Here is a 16842-nt window from a genome sequence, read left to right as displayed (position 1 = left end):
AAATGTCCGTAAAGGCAGCACGACACTGATGAGGCCTATCTGAGTTTGTGTTGGGTGATTATTTTTACGCATAAATATTTAATGCGTCAATGAGCGCTGCAGACGTGTTTGAGGCGGAGAGAGGTGCATGTGTCCCTCCAGGATATACAGGCAGTGATGTGATTTCTCTGTGTAAATTGCAGCAGCACATGTACGTGGCTGCACGCACTCGCACGCCACCGTTGCACTTGTAGCCACGCACGCACACCGTTGCAGCTCCGTCAGATGCGGATATTGTCGAAGCAGGGGAGGGCTGTGGGGGAAGGGAGCGCTGGGGCAGGGAGGAGCCATGCCGAGGGGCCCGCAGCAGGCTGATTAATGGGCCCCGGGTCACGGCAATAAAAGTGGCGTGCCAGCGGCGCGGCAGCGAGGCTCAGAGGCGTTTCTGTGCTATGATCGAGGAGCCTAGTCTCTGTGCTGCTGCTGCTGCTGCTCTCAGCACTGACGAGCACGAAGGCTTCACTCTGACTATTTAAAGGCTTCTCTCTCCCTCTGTCTCCCACCTCTTCTCTGCTCTGGCTCCACTAACAGCTGCCTGCCTCACAAACATGTCGACCCTAAGTCATTAAGTCTTATTTTAAATCAAATCTGACCAGTGGGTGTAATAATTACCTCACATAACATCCTCATTGTAATTTCACCTCTTTGAGGATTTTTCTCACAGCTTTTAAATTCAGGCAGGCCACTGGGTTAGTAGGTTAAGATGCCACTTGTCTCACCAAAGCTCAGATGCGTTCATACCATAACTATAATAACAGCTCTATGTTTCAGTCTTTAAAGAAATTCAAATTTATACAAAACATTATTAGGGATCTCACACGCGAAGGGATCTTCTTTTTGTTGTTGTTGCTGATTTACTTTTTTTAATACTTATTTTATTTATTTATTACTTTCTCATTATGTATTTGATTTTTTGGAAGAAAACCACCTGAAAGAATTAGAATTTTAGATTTTTTTTTCATTACACGTCCTTTATGATTACATTTTCGTGCTCTTTGTTTTATTATGAGTTTTGCATATTTCTCGTCTTTTCTCTTGCATACTGTACTCCTGCATCTGCTCGTCGGCGTGTTTGTTGATCTGTGGCTTGGTGCTGGCGGGCGGGTAAATGGTCTCCCACTGAAGTGGTCTCTGATGTATAATCTTCCCTCGCTCCTCTGGCGGAGGCAGCTGAGAGAGCAGGTCAAAGAGGGCGCAGAAAAACCGGTGTGTGTGGAACGTGACTGAATAGACGCGGCCCCACAATGCACGTCTAGCCCACGGTGTGGGCAGGATGGGGGTCAGAGGAGGGGGGATTGGAGAATGGGGAGTTGCCGAGGGGTGGTGATGGATGGGAGGGGGGGCAGCCCACACAGTGCTTTCATCTCCACCGACTACTTCAGCGGGGTTGTGTGTATGTGAGCGAGAGGGGAAGGTTGTGATGACCATAAGTAGCGGTGCTATTATCTTGCTTTTTGTATCTTCGTTCTACTCCCACCTGTGTCTTATTTCAGTTACACATATCTCTGCCACATTTGATTGCTCCATAGCCATAATGTCTTTTGACATATTTTTTAGATTTGCATGCACACAAAATTGATGTTTAATACTTAATTTCTAAACAATTTCTCTGTTGGGAACAATTTTCTTTTTTGGCATCACAACAAAGATTTAGGTTGGCTCTGTGTGTCTGTCGGCATGTGCCTGTTGTATGTGGCAGAGCCAAGACACTGACTGCTAACTGCTTGCTCATCTCCACAGGGCAACATCTGTTCGTGATGTCGATGCTGAGACACAAACCAACCTGGAACTAAGACAAGGGAACCACATCAGACAAAACATGGCAAGTCCCTGTGCTAGTCCTCTGTTTGCGTTTACGCTCAATTTTCATATGAGTCACTGTTATCTGGAAATAAACACTTGAACCATTTCACTATATGCATGCACATAAGTGACTAAGCTGTATCTATAATGTTTTCAGTGTCACAGTTAAAACATTTTTTTTGGGAGGGATTTGATTTCTGAGGTGACTGTCACATTTAACTTTGTTTTATCCCTGTGTGGCTGCAGGTGGATGCAAGGTTGACGCCTCTGGCGGCAATGGGGCTGGACCGAGGATCTCTAATGCATGACGGCCTTCGTCTACATGGTGGGGTTGTATACCCAGGGATCAGAGCACTACCAGAGAAGAGCAGAGAGACACCCACCCATTCTCTCACTTATAACAGGGATGGCCTCCCAGAGCTCATCTATAAACCTGATGGCTCTATGGACAGTCGTAAGCCCGCTAATGGATACCTGGGCCTCTATAAGGGCACCCATCCAAGTCTCCACAAGCCTGTGATGGTCCCTGGAGCTGAAGGTCTAGGCTTGGAACGTAGGCTGGGGCCTGGAGAAAAAGCATCTGAGCTGTGCTTGGCAAGTGCTGGTGGCAGCTACCTTCGCCTGCCATGGTTCAGCCCCTACCCTGAAGCAAGCATGTATCCCTTCATGGACACATCCAAGTATGCGGCTCTAAATATGTACAAAGCCTCCCTGCTCAGCCAACCTAACCCCTATCTTCCCCAGCACCTGGCCTACCCCTCTCTGTGTGCAGCTCAGGGGGGCAATGTTAACCCTGCTGCAGCAGTGTCTGCTGCTGAGAGGCTCTACTATATGCCGCATTATCCTCCTTCTCCCCTTTCCTCTCCCCTGGTGGCGCCCCCTATGAGGATTCCTGCAGTTACAGTGGCCCCCACATCACTAGTACACTGCCAGGACAAGGGGCACGGAGTTCCACCTCCATTTGCACAGCAACTTCAACAACCTTCCCCTCATCCTCAGCACCATCAGGCTGCTATAGACAGGGACCGGTCCCCGAGCAGGAGCAGTAGACCAAGCAGACCCCCCTCTAGGAAGGGCTCAAGCAACAACAATAACAGCAGTACTTCTAGCACTAGTGGTACCAATGGTGGGAATAGCAATAGTCTGCCTACTGATTCTTCTTCTCATGCATCTTCTCGCCTTCCTCAACCACCCCCCTCCCCTGCTCTCATTGACAGTTCACTAGACATACAAAGGCCAGTTGCTAGGATAGGACAACCACCCACCTCCTCCAGTTCTTCAGTATCTTCCTCGTCCTCATCCACGCAGTCCATTCCTCATCTATTCTCTGTGAGCAGCATGGCATCGGAGCAGCCCTCTCCCAGCCCCCACAAATCCAGGCCAAGAGATGGGGCACCCGAGCAGAGAAGTGCTGGGGTTGAGAGGAGACCCAGTAGGTCGCCCTCTAAACCTAATTTTGAGAGGCCAGCTCACCAACCCCAAGCAACCAAAGACTCAGCTGAGAAGCCCTTAGATTTGTCTGGAAGAATACTTGAGTTTGGACTGCCTCCCAATGGATTCCCAGTTAAGATGGACACTATAGCATCAAACGCACGTTATGGACTGCCCCCGAGCAGAGAGCTCCTAAAGGAAAACCTGTCCCTCTCTCCTTCCTCCCATCCTCACCCTGTGGTCAGCAGCACTTCTACAAAGGTCTCAGAGAGGCCAGAGATGATCAGCACTTTACACTCCTCCTGGGTTGTACCTAGCCCATCTCCTTCCCACACACAGCACACACCAGGCCTGCCCCCCTCCCCAAGGCCTAACGCAGACCTGGGCCTTTCAAAAGCCAAAGGCTCCTCACCCTCTGTCATCAAACACAAGGGTCTGGAGAGAGTACACCCTCAACAACGTAGCTCGTCCTGTCCAAGGACTGGGGAGCCCAACCATAATGTTTCCTCTACTCAACACTCTGGCTCTTCTCTGGTGAATTCCAGGTCTCTTTCTCCCAAACCTCATGGTGAGTGGGTCAAACATAGCCCCAGCCAATCAGAACATCCATCAGTTGGGGGCCACCACAGAGAGGGCACAGAGAAGTCCTCCCTGACCACTAAGAGAGGTGAAACAACTGCAGAGGTGCCATCATACAAAAGGCCCTGTTTAGAAAATGGTCATCCCCCTAGCCACCTTTATCTCCCTCAAAATGACGCTTACCTGAACCACAGTTTGGCTTATGCCAATCGATACCTGCACTACCCCATCCCTGATGGCATGGCACTGCACTCCTTACCAATTACGGGGAAAGGTCCAGTCTACCATCATCCCGTAATGCTTGGCAGCAACAGTCTTTACCCAACCCATCTGACAGCGAAACACCCTTTACCCTACCACAACCTTCCAGGTGGTCCAGGAGGGGAGTACCTCACTTACAACTCACAGGAGATGGCCCATCCCCTGATGCAGACTCACACAGACAACAAGCTGCCAGAAAGGGGAGATTCAAGTTTGAAGCCCCGGGTACAGGAGAAATCCCGGGGGGCTGTTGAAGAATGTGGGGGCCACAGAGATCACAATATTGGAAAAGAGACAGGTGAAGGAAGCCAAATAAAGCATAGTAGGGATTCAGGAGCACAAGGACAGTGTGGTGGCCAAAGCAGAGCTCCCTCTTCAACATCTAAAGAAAATATTGTATGCATTGACCTTGTACACTCCGACACAGATATCGAGTCTACCCCAACAATCCACAAACAGCCTTTTGGTGAGACCAGCACCAAGGTTAACCAAAACGAATGTTGTCATAGTAACCAAAATCTGACAAAGATGGACTATGAGCCAAATCAACAACACCACCTTTCGCATACTTATCAAGTCCACTCTGGACAGAGCCCCACCCTGAAGCCCAGCCACACTGATAGACAGCCAGAACCTCCCTTTGGGAAAACAAAAGTTATTCAGGACACAGACTATCCTGGGATGACATCTAGCACATCCCCAACTACTCCAGGGCAGATTGCCCAAGCTGAGGAGAGCCTAGAGGAAAGGAGTCCCAGCCCAGACCCTGGAGACCAAGACCAGAGCACCTTGCGCTGTGCACGCACATCTGGGGAGCGCAGCTCTGGTAAAGGCAAAGGGGACCGGGACAGCCGAGCACTCTACATCACTCAGCACTGCACAGATGTGGTGAAGGAGTCAGACCAGGAGGAAGTGTGCGAGAGGGATACTGATAGAGAGGACAGTATTGTTGATCTCGGAGAGTCTCAAGGAGAAGGGGATGAGGAGGACGAAGATGGTAGCCAGACTTCATCTAAAGACTGTCGTAGATCCAGTCTGGCCAAGAGGATCGCAAACTCCACAGGCTACGTTGGCGACCGCTTTAAATGTGTCACCACTGAGCTGTATGCTGACTCCAGCAAGCTGAGCCGTGAACAGAGAGCTCTGCAGGTAAGGCTATTAACACTGGTGGCTGTATTTACAGTACAGGATATATTGGGCTCAAGGGGTGGTGGGCTGCAGAGAGGTCATTACGACCAACGTTTCTTATTTGCAGACATTTCAAACATACTTTTCAGTTCTAACATCCACGCAGGAATAAACCCCCAAAGGGCCACTGTCTTTATTCCCATGCTGCAATATTAAGAACTGCCTGTGGAACAAACCCTGCATGAAATTGGCATTTACAACACAGTATCGACAATATAAATTCTGTCATGCTACTGTCCTGGCCATAGGCTTGACCTTCCCCTTAATTTATCATTGTCTTAGTGAGCTGGTGCAAGGCTAGTTGAGGCTCTCTATCAGGGAGGACAGTTCAAAGGTTAACCAGGGCTGCCATCACTGTATGGTGATTAGTGAGCAGCCATTGTAAAGGTTATTTCTGTGCGTGTTTGTGTGTCCGTACGTGCTTGTCCTTGTGTGACTGCCTTGGGGCTGAAGCATGTGTTAGTGCTGACTGTGCTATAGAGCCATACACTGTAGTTTCGTAGCATGACTGTGGCAGCCTCACAGTTCACACTGCCTTTGGCTATGCTTAACCCCAAGGTTAGGGGCAGTGGAGGCCTTGCAGCGTGCTTAAAAACCAGCAGCTGCCCTCTTTGGGGTTCCTCTTAGGCTTTCTGCATGCCCCCATCCGCTAGTTGCTATCCTCCCCCAACCCTCCTCCCCCGATGGCCTACGCTGCCTTGCCTGGTTGCTGTCCAAGGTCATAATTTTCTCCCTCACCCCACTGGCTAAAAGACCCTCTTTGCTAACACACATCATTCTGCATCTATAAATGCACAATTACAGTAACGTCCCCAACACCAGGCCGTCACCTGTCATTCATTCCGCACACATTTGTTTTAGGCCGTTATCTTTAGTTCGTTATGCTCAAAGTTCAGCATAGAGACACAAACAAACCCTATGTTATATGATTCACGGGCTCGGAGCCAGATATGTTAATAGGTTGCACATGTCTGTCTATGTTGTGAACGCATCTTAGGAAACTGGTTTTGTCTGTGTCATGCTTGTCAATGCACAGCTGCAACACGAAGCTATCAAATGCTCTATTTCTGAACATGTACAAAAATCTGATGTGGAAGTCTGGGAAAAAATGTATAAGTGAGACGACTAAAACTAAATGAGCTTCATCAATCGTGCCCAAAATGAACGTATTGTTTGGATTTTCTCTTTCAAATTTGTCATTGGTGAATTTCAGAAAGTATTTGATAATTTTGATGCAGTGTAAATTGACCTGTTGAGTCACTTTCATTTGATTGTGTTATTTTGTGGGATTGTGGCTGCCTATTGTGTGTTAAAGAAACATGTGGAGAAACATAACAAAAATTCATAAAAGAAAAAGATGAAATGATGGACAGATATATTGAGCCCCCCCATTCTAATTGCTTAGATGGAAGTCATATCACGAGAGGGGAGTAATATAAGTCAACCTGCAGCTAACTGGGAGGTCAGTTCTTTACATTTCTTATCACATCTGCCTCTGATGGGCTCTGTCTACTTTGTACTCTGTATCGCTGCACACTTCTTTTCCCACCCCCCCCACTCCCTTCTTTCCTCTTCTTCATCTCCTCTCTCTGCCTCAGGGCTTAGATGTATATGTTTCCTAGCCATGTTTATGTTTCAGGAAGGGAGATGCCAGGACTTAAGCCCCAGAGCGCATGGACTCACAGTGGCTGCAGTAGTCTAACCTGTGTCTTGATGCCATGCTTGTGATTTATCTGTCTTACCTTTTTTGTCCTTTGTGTGTGTATGTGTGTGTATGTGTGCGTGGGTTTAATTTCTTTGGCATTTTCTTTTGATTTTCGAGACAATGTGATTTCTGATGCAATATTTTGCTTCTGTAGCTGTTGAGGCCAGATTGAGGCTTAGAGAGGTGTGTGTGCGGCGTGGGCAGACGATGAGTGGTTTTCATGGGTTTTCTCTGCATTTGTGTGTGTGTGTGTGCGCGCAGCGGGCTATGATGCGGTTCTCGGAGCTGGAGCTGAAGGAGAAGGAGGGCGGCGGTGTGTGTGTGTCTGCCTCAGCAGCAGGACGGGAGCTGGCAGACGGCCAGCGCAGAGAGCGAGCACTGGAATACTGCCAACACACCACCAGGCAGGGAGAGAGGGAGGGTGAGTAACCCAGCACCACACACACACACACACACACACACACACACACACACACTCAATCACTCGTGATGCACGCACGTACACACACATGCAGCCACTCTGCAAATGAACACTCAGAAACGGACACACACAAACAATAGGTGCGTGTACACACACGCATGCACTTGCAGCAAATGCTGAGGCAAGACCGGGTCACTCTAAAAAAAGACACACTTCCACATACACAAAATCGACACACACACGCAGACACTCTTACACAAGCCAGGCAGCGCAAGCGAGAGAGACAGAGGGGACGTTTTATTTTTCAAGAAGCCTTTTGTGCTCATCTGCGCGCAGAGACGATCGAGAGGGGAGAGCAGAAGGAGGGGTAGAGATTGCGTGAGAGAGGGAGAGTGAGAGCGAGGGGAGAGTTGGTGGGTGAAAGCGGATGGGAGCGCGCAACGGAAAGAGGGAGAGGGAGGAAGGCGAGGCGGGTGGGGGGGTTAGTTACGTTGGCTGAGAGCCCAGCTGTGTGTTGGAGCGAGGCCGCGGCTGACGTGTGAGCCTAATTATGGCATGGAGAGAGAGAAAGAGACAGGGAGCTGAGGAGAGAGGGAGGGGGAGGAGGATGGGGGTAGAGTCACGCTCTGTGTGAGAAGGGCGTGGTGCGGTCATGCCTTGGGGGAGGACAGGGAAGGAGCGGGGGATTGCTGTGCGCAGCTAGTGCGCAGGATGTTTTTCTTGCCTCTCCGCGCTGGAAGTGCGAGCGGCTGCGCTGAACTGTCAGGCTGCTGGCTCCGCTCACATCAGATTAAAAAGTCTTTACCCCATCAAAGTTTTACTGCCTGTCTTTAAAGCAGAATAAAAGCTGGCTGGTGTTTAACTGGCATTCTCCCTCTGTCGATCCCCCCCACCCCTGTCTCTCACTCCCCACTTATTTTTTCTTTCTGTCTGCATTCTCTCTCTCTCCCCCCCGGTGCGTCTGTCTCCATTTCATCTTCTGTCGCTTCCTTCGCCTCTGCCCACCCACCTATCCCCCTCTTTTCCACCCGTCTGACTCTGCTCTCCTCAGGTGTCCCGCCGGCCTACACTAATAACAGAGTTCCAGTCCTGCAGAGGTGTGGGGGCCAGAGGGAGCCTTTGTCCCTGGGGCAGGGGGCAGGCGGGCTAAAGGACGGAACCAAGAAGTTTGTGAGAGAGCATGAAGGAGGTCACTGCTTGCCCCCCACTTTGACACCAGTGAAAGGCTACACGGAGGAGAAAGCCAGCCCTGGTTTTGGACCCACCAGGAAACGTCCACTCTTCATCAAAACTGAACAGGACGACACGGAAAGGGATGAAGGAGAGAGGCTGTTCCACCCAGAGAAAAGACCCAGAATCTGTACGGGTGAGAATTTATTGAATGTGCTTCATCATCCGAATGCCACATTTACCCCCCTCCTCACTTCACCTGCTTTCCATGCACTCTAATTCTGCCCACTTCTTATCCCTTCATCATCTCCTGTGATGCTGAGCGCCATCTCACCCCTTGTTCCTTCTTTCTATTCCTTTTGATGAGTACTCCTTCCCAATTAATTCCACCTTAAACCCGCTCCGTCACAACCCTTGCACCCCCCCTCTTTCCCCTCTCTCCGTCCCATCTTTCGCTCTGTGTGGCAGCCAGCGCAGAGAAGTGTTTAATCCTGCCTTTGAGCAGTGTGCGAGACAGAAGCGAGGAAGAGGGACAGCCATTCTCTCTCTCTCTCCTTTCAGCTCTGCTGTTCCTCCGCTGTGCTTACCCACCCTCTTCAAAGCTGCTCTTTTCTTCTCTTTTCATCTCCTTTTTCTTTTTTCCCTCATCTGTTTGGGTTTCCTTTTTTTTTCCTTTTTTCTGGCATGCAGTATTGCGCTTGCTCTCCCTGGCACTGGCAGACGAGTCAAATACTCGTCCCCCGTGAATTTCAGGGGGGAGAACTCTCCCTCTGCCTCTCCGGTCTTTATTGCTTTGTTTCTCTGCCCGATTTTTGACTTCTCTCCCCTTTTACTCCTGAATTTGTCTGCTTCACATCCCGCTCGCTGCTTCTCGTGTGTGTGTGTGTGTGTGTGTGTGTGTGTGTGTGTGTGTGTGTGTGTGTGTGTGTGTGTGTGTGTGTGTGTGTGTGTGTGTGTGTGTGTGTGTGTGTGTGTGTGTGTGTGTGTGTGTGTGTGTGTGTGTGTGTGTGTGTGTGTGTGTGTGTGTTAAATGTAAGGCTTAGAGGGGGTTTTACAAGCCATAATGTGGTGATTAATGGCCTTTGTTCTTTGTGCTCAGTCGGCTGCACTTTGCCATATGTACATACACTAGTCCTGTGTTGCAGAAGATGACAGAAGTATTTTTGAAACGGTGGAAACCTTTTTACGATGCATCACATGCATTCTTTAGTTAATCCAGCTGGTTTTAATTAAATTTATCATATAATGGTATATTTTTTTTTTCTTATGTTTTAACAGAAAACCTCCAAAGCGTTGCATTTCAAGATTTTCACAGGGCAAAACTTCTTTAGGCAATGTAATGGCAAACAACACCAACTCTGTTTATGTGGTTTGCAGATGAGCGTGAGCAGGCCAGTCCCGATGAGGAGGAGGAGGACGACGAGGTGCGGAAGCTCAAGGTCTGCATTGAGTTGAAGGGACTGCGGCTCAGCAAGCCAGCCACAGGCGCAGCTTCACCTGAAATCAAACAGGAAAGGCCGTGGCCCCAGCCCCGATTAGTAGCCCAGGCGCAGAGCCCGCGGGAGCGCAAGATCAGGGCCGGCGAGCCGGAGGAGAGAGCTGCGGCGCAGAGAGCTGAGATCAACAGGAAATGGGGATGCGAGAAGCTACTTAATGGTAAGAATGAGCCGACAGCCGTGCAAACCACTTTTGTATCTCTCGAGTTCAGCCGGGGTAACGGAAATCTATCTTTGGCTCACGTTTCACTTTCTTGTTGAGCGTTGCGTCTTTAGGGGATTTCCTGGGAGCCTTTGGGGAGGAGGGGGGGCAATAGGAAATTAGGTAGGGGATACTTCCTCCTGCCAGGGAAAAGGCTGGGAAATCAGAAGCGGGACCAGAGTAGCGTCATCCCCACCGACCCCCACTCCTCATTGTGGTTTTGGCCTTTTTGTTTAGCCGGCCCACTGTGGGCTCTGTGAGCACGATGAAAGAGCGAGGGAAGTGGCTGGTGGAGATATGCGTGGGCAGGTGTAGTGTGACTAATGTGTGATCAATGATTTTATTTTTTTTTCTCTCTTCAAGACCAGTCACAGGGAAACGGAGGACGGGTAATGTGTGTGTGCGCTGAGGGGGGGGCGACTTATTAAAACAGGGCTTTTCCTTATTCATGTGCCCAAACTAAGGCAGAGGGAGGCACAGACGAGACAAGGAGGAGAGAATAAAGGAGCAGGAGAGAGATTAAAGGAAGTGAATAAAGCAGGGGAGATTTTAGTTTTATGTTTCCTGCAGAAACCACAGGCCTTGCAGGCCTTGATTGGCTGTAGTTTTTTTGCCTTTTTAGATAACATCACCCTGGCAACAGCCATGTTGTTAGAATGAATGTGGTTATTTCATTGTGCGTCTGTCAGGGCTGCGGTCTTTCTCTTTTCCTTCATTTTTGTCAGGATCCCACTAATCAGATGGCAAAGCACATTCATCGTTGTGAAGCATCGTGTTTTCTTTATGGCCTTTTCTGCAACAGAAGATACATTGAAAAGTGTTTGTTGTATATAAGCGTCAGCAGGATATATAACTTCACTTTCTTCTTCTTTCGTTTCCAGCCTATGTCTGATTTAATGGACGGTTTATTCTGGAGTTGCATCGTAACACAAATCAGGCCTAGGCCACATTCCTGTGTCATTATAAATGCAACGATCCTAAAGAGAAAATGTATTTCCATTAAGCTATTAAATAGCATTTTGACTTTGTGGTATCAAGGGCACGTTTTTATTTTTCATATGAATATGTACCGTGAGGCTGAAACCCGACAGTGCCACATTTGTTTAAGGAGATTACCCATAGCAGTGTCCTTGCTGCAATGAATGAGCACACACGAGTCTCTACAGGGGTGTGTATGTGAGCCTGTGTTGTGCATGTGCAAGTGTGTGCGTTTTATTTTTTTTCTCCGGAGCGAGCAGGCCTGCTGCGCTCCCAGACAGCTCTGTGTGCTCATTAATAAACCAACAGAGGGTGAGAGATGGCCTTGTAATACCTTCCCATCCTCCCCTTCCACTGAGCTCGCACACTATCAGCTGCTCACTCTGCCTCTCCTCTTGTTCCTCTCCTCCTTCTCCAGGAGTCTCTGCTCCTCCCCTTCCCCCCAGCCAGCTGAAGGACAGAGCGTACCCGCCGGACCCCTTCTCAGGTGACCGTGGCCTCAAGGAGCCCAGGAGGGGCCCCCCTTCCCCGGCCCCAGAGCTGTCCGTGGGAGGCACCCCTCCCCTCAAGCCTCGTCGCCATAGTGACACGGACAAACCCAAGGGCAAGCGGCCCTGCAAAACCAAACACACCAGCCAGAGGGAGCGGGAGAAAAGGAAAGACGCCACTCCCATCAGCCCGGGCCAGCAGTGTGTCGCCGATCTGGGAGCAGCTGAAGAGGACAAGGTGAGTGCTGATAGGTCGTCTGGCCATGATACGGGCGTCTTGATGTTTGCAGCCGTGTGTTTCAGTATGCCTGTCGGCGCCTCTGATTATGCAGCTGAGAGAGAGAGGGAGGGAGGGAGAGAGGAAGGAAGTATGTTTACAATGTTTAGAGGGCTGCTGGAGCTTTGACCTCCTCCCACCCTTAGCGACTCCCTGCGGAGCGCCTGCATGCATGTGTTTGTCTGTGGCCTTAATTGTCGAACGTGTGTCATCGCTGCTGTTTTGTATGTAGGTGCGTGCCAGGTCTGTGAGTGTCTGCGAGTTTGTGAGCATTCCTGACATAACAACAAACCCTGGTGCAATTATACATAACACTTAGTGCTGATCGCACGCGCGCGCGCACACACACACACACACACACACAGTAAGGAATGTGGCAGCCACGGTCGAGCGTATGAAGCTCATGAGTTCAAAAGAGGGGGAAAAAATGAGCATGGGGAAAAATTTAAGAAAAAAAAAAGAAGGCTAGTTGTTTTCCGCCTGCGCTGCTCTCCTGCCCTGCTCCTCCTCAGCCTGACAGCTGCTTCAACATGGAATTCCACTGAGAGGGCACGCACTTCACACACACACACTGAGGCAGGCAACTCCCTCTCTGCGCTCCGAGGACTCTGTTGGTTTAGCGGTTAAAGAAAAGTGGCGTGCCAGCCTGCGGTGTTTGGAGCGTGAAGAGATGGTGTGAAAGCTGCGTGTGTGTGTTGCAATGTGCGTCTTCTATACACAATAATCATACGTAAACACTGGAAATTCATCTATACAGTATTTCAAGATATATTTAATAGTAATCAAAACAGATGGTGGGGATAAGAGGGGGAAAAAACATTTATGATGAAATATATTGATTATTTTTGGATGGGTTTTGTCATATTTAAACTTAAGCCAGTCCTGTATTTTCCACCCCATTATTTTCTTTGGTCAAAAGTGTGTGTGTCCTGTCTGCTATGTGGCACAGACTGTAACACTCCCCCCCCACCTCTCTCTTTCTCTCTGTCTCTCTCCTTAGCTGAGTGAGCAGCGCTGCGCTCCGAGGAAGAGAGCCGCCTCCCCTAATCATTATCCCTGCTCTCCAGTCAAGCCCTGCTCCCCCGCTGCGCTCTGCCCGCCCTCCCTGCAGCCCCAGGTGAACGGCAGAGCGGCCAGTGTCCCACCAGAGGCGGCACAGGGGTTGCACCGGACGCCCCCTGCCGAGCCCCCCGCAGTGCGTCCAATCCCGCCAGAGGCTCGTCGGCTGATTGTGAACAAAAACGCCGGGGAGACTCTGCTCCAGAGAGCGGCTCGGCTCGGCTACGAGGTAATAGGCTTCACCGAGAGTCATCCTCCCTCCTTTATTGTTTTCTTTTTCTCACATTTTACACTCTTAACACTTTGTCTCTTCCAAATCTTCGCTCTTTCTTTTCTCAAATTGAGCTCATTTTCTCCGCGACTTTGTTCCTCTCTCTGACTCTGGCAGACGTAGCTTGACTTTTTCTCTATCGGATTCCTCTCTTGCATCTGTCCCTATTCTTCCTCTTTCTTTGCTTTTTGTGGCATTTCCTTCCATTTCACCCTTACTCACGCTTTCCTCTCACCATACTCCATCTTTTTTGCTCCTCTTGCTCGCTAGGCTCTCTTTCTCTCTCAGGTTTCCGCTCCCTCCCTCCCCCCTCTTTCCTCTCAGCACTCTCTTTCTCTTCCTCTCTTTGTGACTCAGATTGTCGTTGGCACCCCTCCTCCTCCCCACGAGCACACTCGCACACACACAGACGCACACACACTCTCCTCCTCACCTCCCCTCCTCTTGCCTCCGCTTCACTCTCACATCTCATTAATTTTCCGTGAGGCGAAGTGTGACACACACACTCACACATGCAGGCGCACACACGTGCACATGCGTGCGCAGACAGCATGAGGGATCGGTGGGATCATTATACGCAGACTGATGCTCGCTGCCTCTCTCTAGCATCGGGAGTTTTTTTCATTCTGTCTTTGTGTGTAGCTGCCGCTCATTCGCTCTAAAATCAGATCCTCTCATTCTCAAGGGAAAAAAACGAGACTTGTGTATATTTTACGGAAACGCTAAACTCCCATTGCTCTGAAAGCTTTTCATTAAATTTGGATGGCCCACTGTCTCGTTCTCCCTCATCCCTTGTTTCTGTTCGTGAGCCTAAACGTTTCTCCTCCCTTGTTGACAGATTTTACAAATTGATTTATCGATCAAAGTGTTTTTTATGTCACTTGAGCTGCAGATTGTGCGGTGTGACCACTCTGTCTCTCACTCACCTTTTGACACTCTATGTGTGTGCACGTGATAATTTTTATCACCAGCAGAGGTATCGTCACAGAACTGTAAATAGGTGTGGGTATCTTTTGTTGCTCATTAACCGGTAGCTTTATAGTTGTGTGTGTTTGTTGTACATATTTATGATGATGAGGTGTGTGTGTGTCCGTGATAATGTGTGGGAGTCAGAGTAGGAGAGAGCAAGAGTGTGAATGAGAGGTAAGCACTGGGAGTATAATCGCATTCTAATGGCCCTCTAATGTGCCGTGGTGACTGTGGTTAGCAGTGGCGGCGGCTGTTTTTCCCCCTCGCGCGCGCGCACACGCGCGCGCACACACACACACACACACAGAGTGCAGCGCAGCAGCAGGGTTCAGTCAGCCGTGCTGGAGAGAAGCTGGCTCGTCTCTCTGATTTATGCGTCTCTCTCGAACGTTTTTTTCCCTCCCTCTCCTTTTTTTTCATTCCCCCTTCGCATTTTTCCCTTCCTGCGCTCCGCGTGTGGAGAGGGAGGAGGGAGGAGAAAACCTGAGACTACACAAACAAGGCGCTGACCGCTGCGCAAACAACACCCCCGCCTACCCCTCTCTCTCTCTCTCTCTCAGGAAGCTCGTCTCTCGCTGCCTGTGTGTGATAAGCCTGGGGCAGACCCGTGGGGCTCCCACACACGCGCTCGCTCGCACACACACACACACAAGGACGTGCGCATAGACACACACCAATTTATGCATACCGCCTCACACACACACACACTCGCATACGAGCCTGTAGATGCATAGAGCGCTTGTCTCACACTGGTGTTTTAGCGCCGCAAGCTCTAGGCTTATCACACGAAGGCAGAGAGATATGAGGGCCTGAGAGACAGAGCCACGCACACACACACACACCGAACTCGCTTGCTGATTACAAGCATGCACACACACATACACCCGTTATGAGCCAATAAGCACACGCACAGACATCCTGACGTGTTCTTCTCCATATGCTGCACAGAGCGACGACTCGCCACTGTCGCACACCCACACAGACCTGCACATGTAAATTCAGAGTCACCTCACACGCGCGCACACACACACGCCCTACATGCTGACTGCAATTACTCAGACGCACAGTGAAACACCAGTTGGTTCCCTGTGAGCACATACACAGGCTTTCTTTTCGTGTACAGACCTGCACATGCAGGAGGCAGAATCACCTCACGCACACATGCATGCAATTTAACTTGCGCACTACTCTTCCGTTCCCGATGCCAGGCCGACACTGTGCATATTTCATGTTCGTTTAGTTTTGCGATCCGTGCCTCTGCACATGAAAGCCCACTCTCTCTCTTCCTCCCTCCCTCGCTCCCCTTTTATTCTCTCGCTCTCCCTCGTCTGCCTCACTCTCCGAGCATTTGAAATGGTAATGAGCAGAGATTCTGCGGATGTCTTCATCCCTCTCCCTCTCGTGCCGGGGCTCGGGGCCCCTCAGCTCTGCCCATTGAAAGCTCCGATAAAGGTGCAATCTGTCATTTATTCTCCTCCCACGAATCCCTTTTGATTTTACTTCTCTCATCCCTGTGTGATCCAAACAAAGAGAGGAACTGGAATGCATTTTAAGAGCCCGGCTGGGCAAGCATCCATGATATAAAACTTTGGCCTTAAATTGCAGCGATCAGTGGATTTGCTCGTTGAGGTAAAGTAAATCCAGCCTGACCTTTTTAAAATTCAACTTCGGAACTCTGACTTGCAAATTTGCACCTTTGACCAAGAGCAACGAGTGTTGACAGTGCCAACCTTTGAGGGAACCACAGACCCGCAGAGTCCCGAGAAGAGGAAGCTATCATATTGGCATCAACCCATCACATTTCATACACACTGTGCTCTGCTGAGTCAAAGTTTAACAGCTCCACAATAGAAATGCGACTGTTTATAAAGATGGATGACGTGTCGCCACTTCCTCCCACTGCACAAAAATTAAGCTGAAATATCCCCAATACAGGCAGCGCCATCAGGGGATGGAGCAGCGGTATCATGGTCCCATCAATACAGTGGCATGACCATTCACGAGTCAGTCAATCGAAACGTTTTTTAATGCATCAAACAACGAATTAAAACCAAACTTTCCTGAAAAATCCACACTTGAACAAACATCAGTGTGTTAAGAACTATCTAAAAAGACAGAAACCATCTTTAAAGGAAAATGAATGTAATCTGTTTTAGATTGGTCCATGTCACATTCACTATTGGCAGCGTTTATGATCTTTACTGCCACCAGGGGGCGATCAAGATGATTTGGCTTCACCTTTAGGGAGCTGTCATGCTATCCAATCTTTAGTCTATGGTTGAAACTTAGTGAATAATGCTAACATACAGTACTTGAATTAACGTCCGATTGCCTCCAAGCTAGCTAGCTTTTTAAATGGTAGTTGGCAAACTGATGGCAAGGCATGAAGTTTGGTTAGCGATTTTGGCAGCATTATGTACTGGTAAGCTTCCTTAGTTTGTATTACATTAGCAATTAGCTCAGCCAACTACATAGGTCGTTACCTTAATTTATTTTACATAAGCA

The 16842-nt window shown here is 49.4% G+C and overlaps 1 protein-coding gene across 4 annotated transcripts in view; it reads left to right on the top strand.

Moving 5' to 3' along the window:
* The window catches only part of bcor (BCL6 corepressor), a 33433-nt gene that overhangs the window by 8400 nt on the left and 8191 nt on the right, over positions 1–16842 (top strand). For 2 of the 4 annotated variants that reach the window (XM_035175059.2, XM_035175060.2), the window contains exons 2-9: positions 1780–1861; positions 2089–5262; positions 6707–6763; positions 7268–7427; positions 8479–8793; positions 9975–10253; positions 11692–11999; positions 13039–13326. In XM_035175059.2, coding sequence (XP_035030950.1) covers positions 1859–1861; positions 2089–5262; positions 6707–6763; positions 7268–7427; positions 8479–8793; positions 9975–10253; positions 11692–11999; positions 13039–13326 — 4584 coding nt within the window. In that variant the 5' untranslated portion in view covers positions 1780–1858. The remainder of the gene's footprint in view (positions 1–1779; positions 1862–2088; positions 5263–6706; positions 6764–7267; positions 7428–8478; positions 8794–9974; positions 10254–11691; positions 12000–13038; positions 13327–16842) is intronic. The other 2 variants (XM_035175061.2, XM_035175062.2) reach the window with 2 other exon arrangements.

Source organism: Hippoglossus stenolepis, chromosome 13, assembly GCF_022539355.2.
Source record: "Hippoglossus stenolepis isolate QCI-W04-F060 chromosome 13, HSTE1.2, whole genome shotgun sequence".
NCBI classification, from domain to species: domain Eukaryota; kingdom Metazoa; phylum Chordata; class Actinopteri; order Pleuronectiformes; family Pleuronectidae; genus Hippoglossus; species Hippoglossus stenolepis.
Note: the sequence above shows the minus strand (reverse complement) of the source record. Positions and strands in the feature narration are given on the sequence as shown.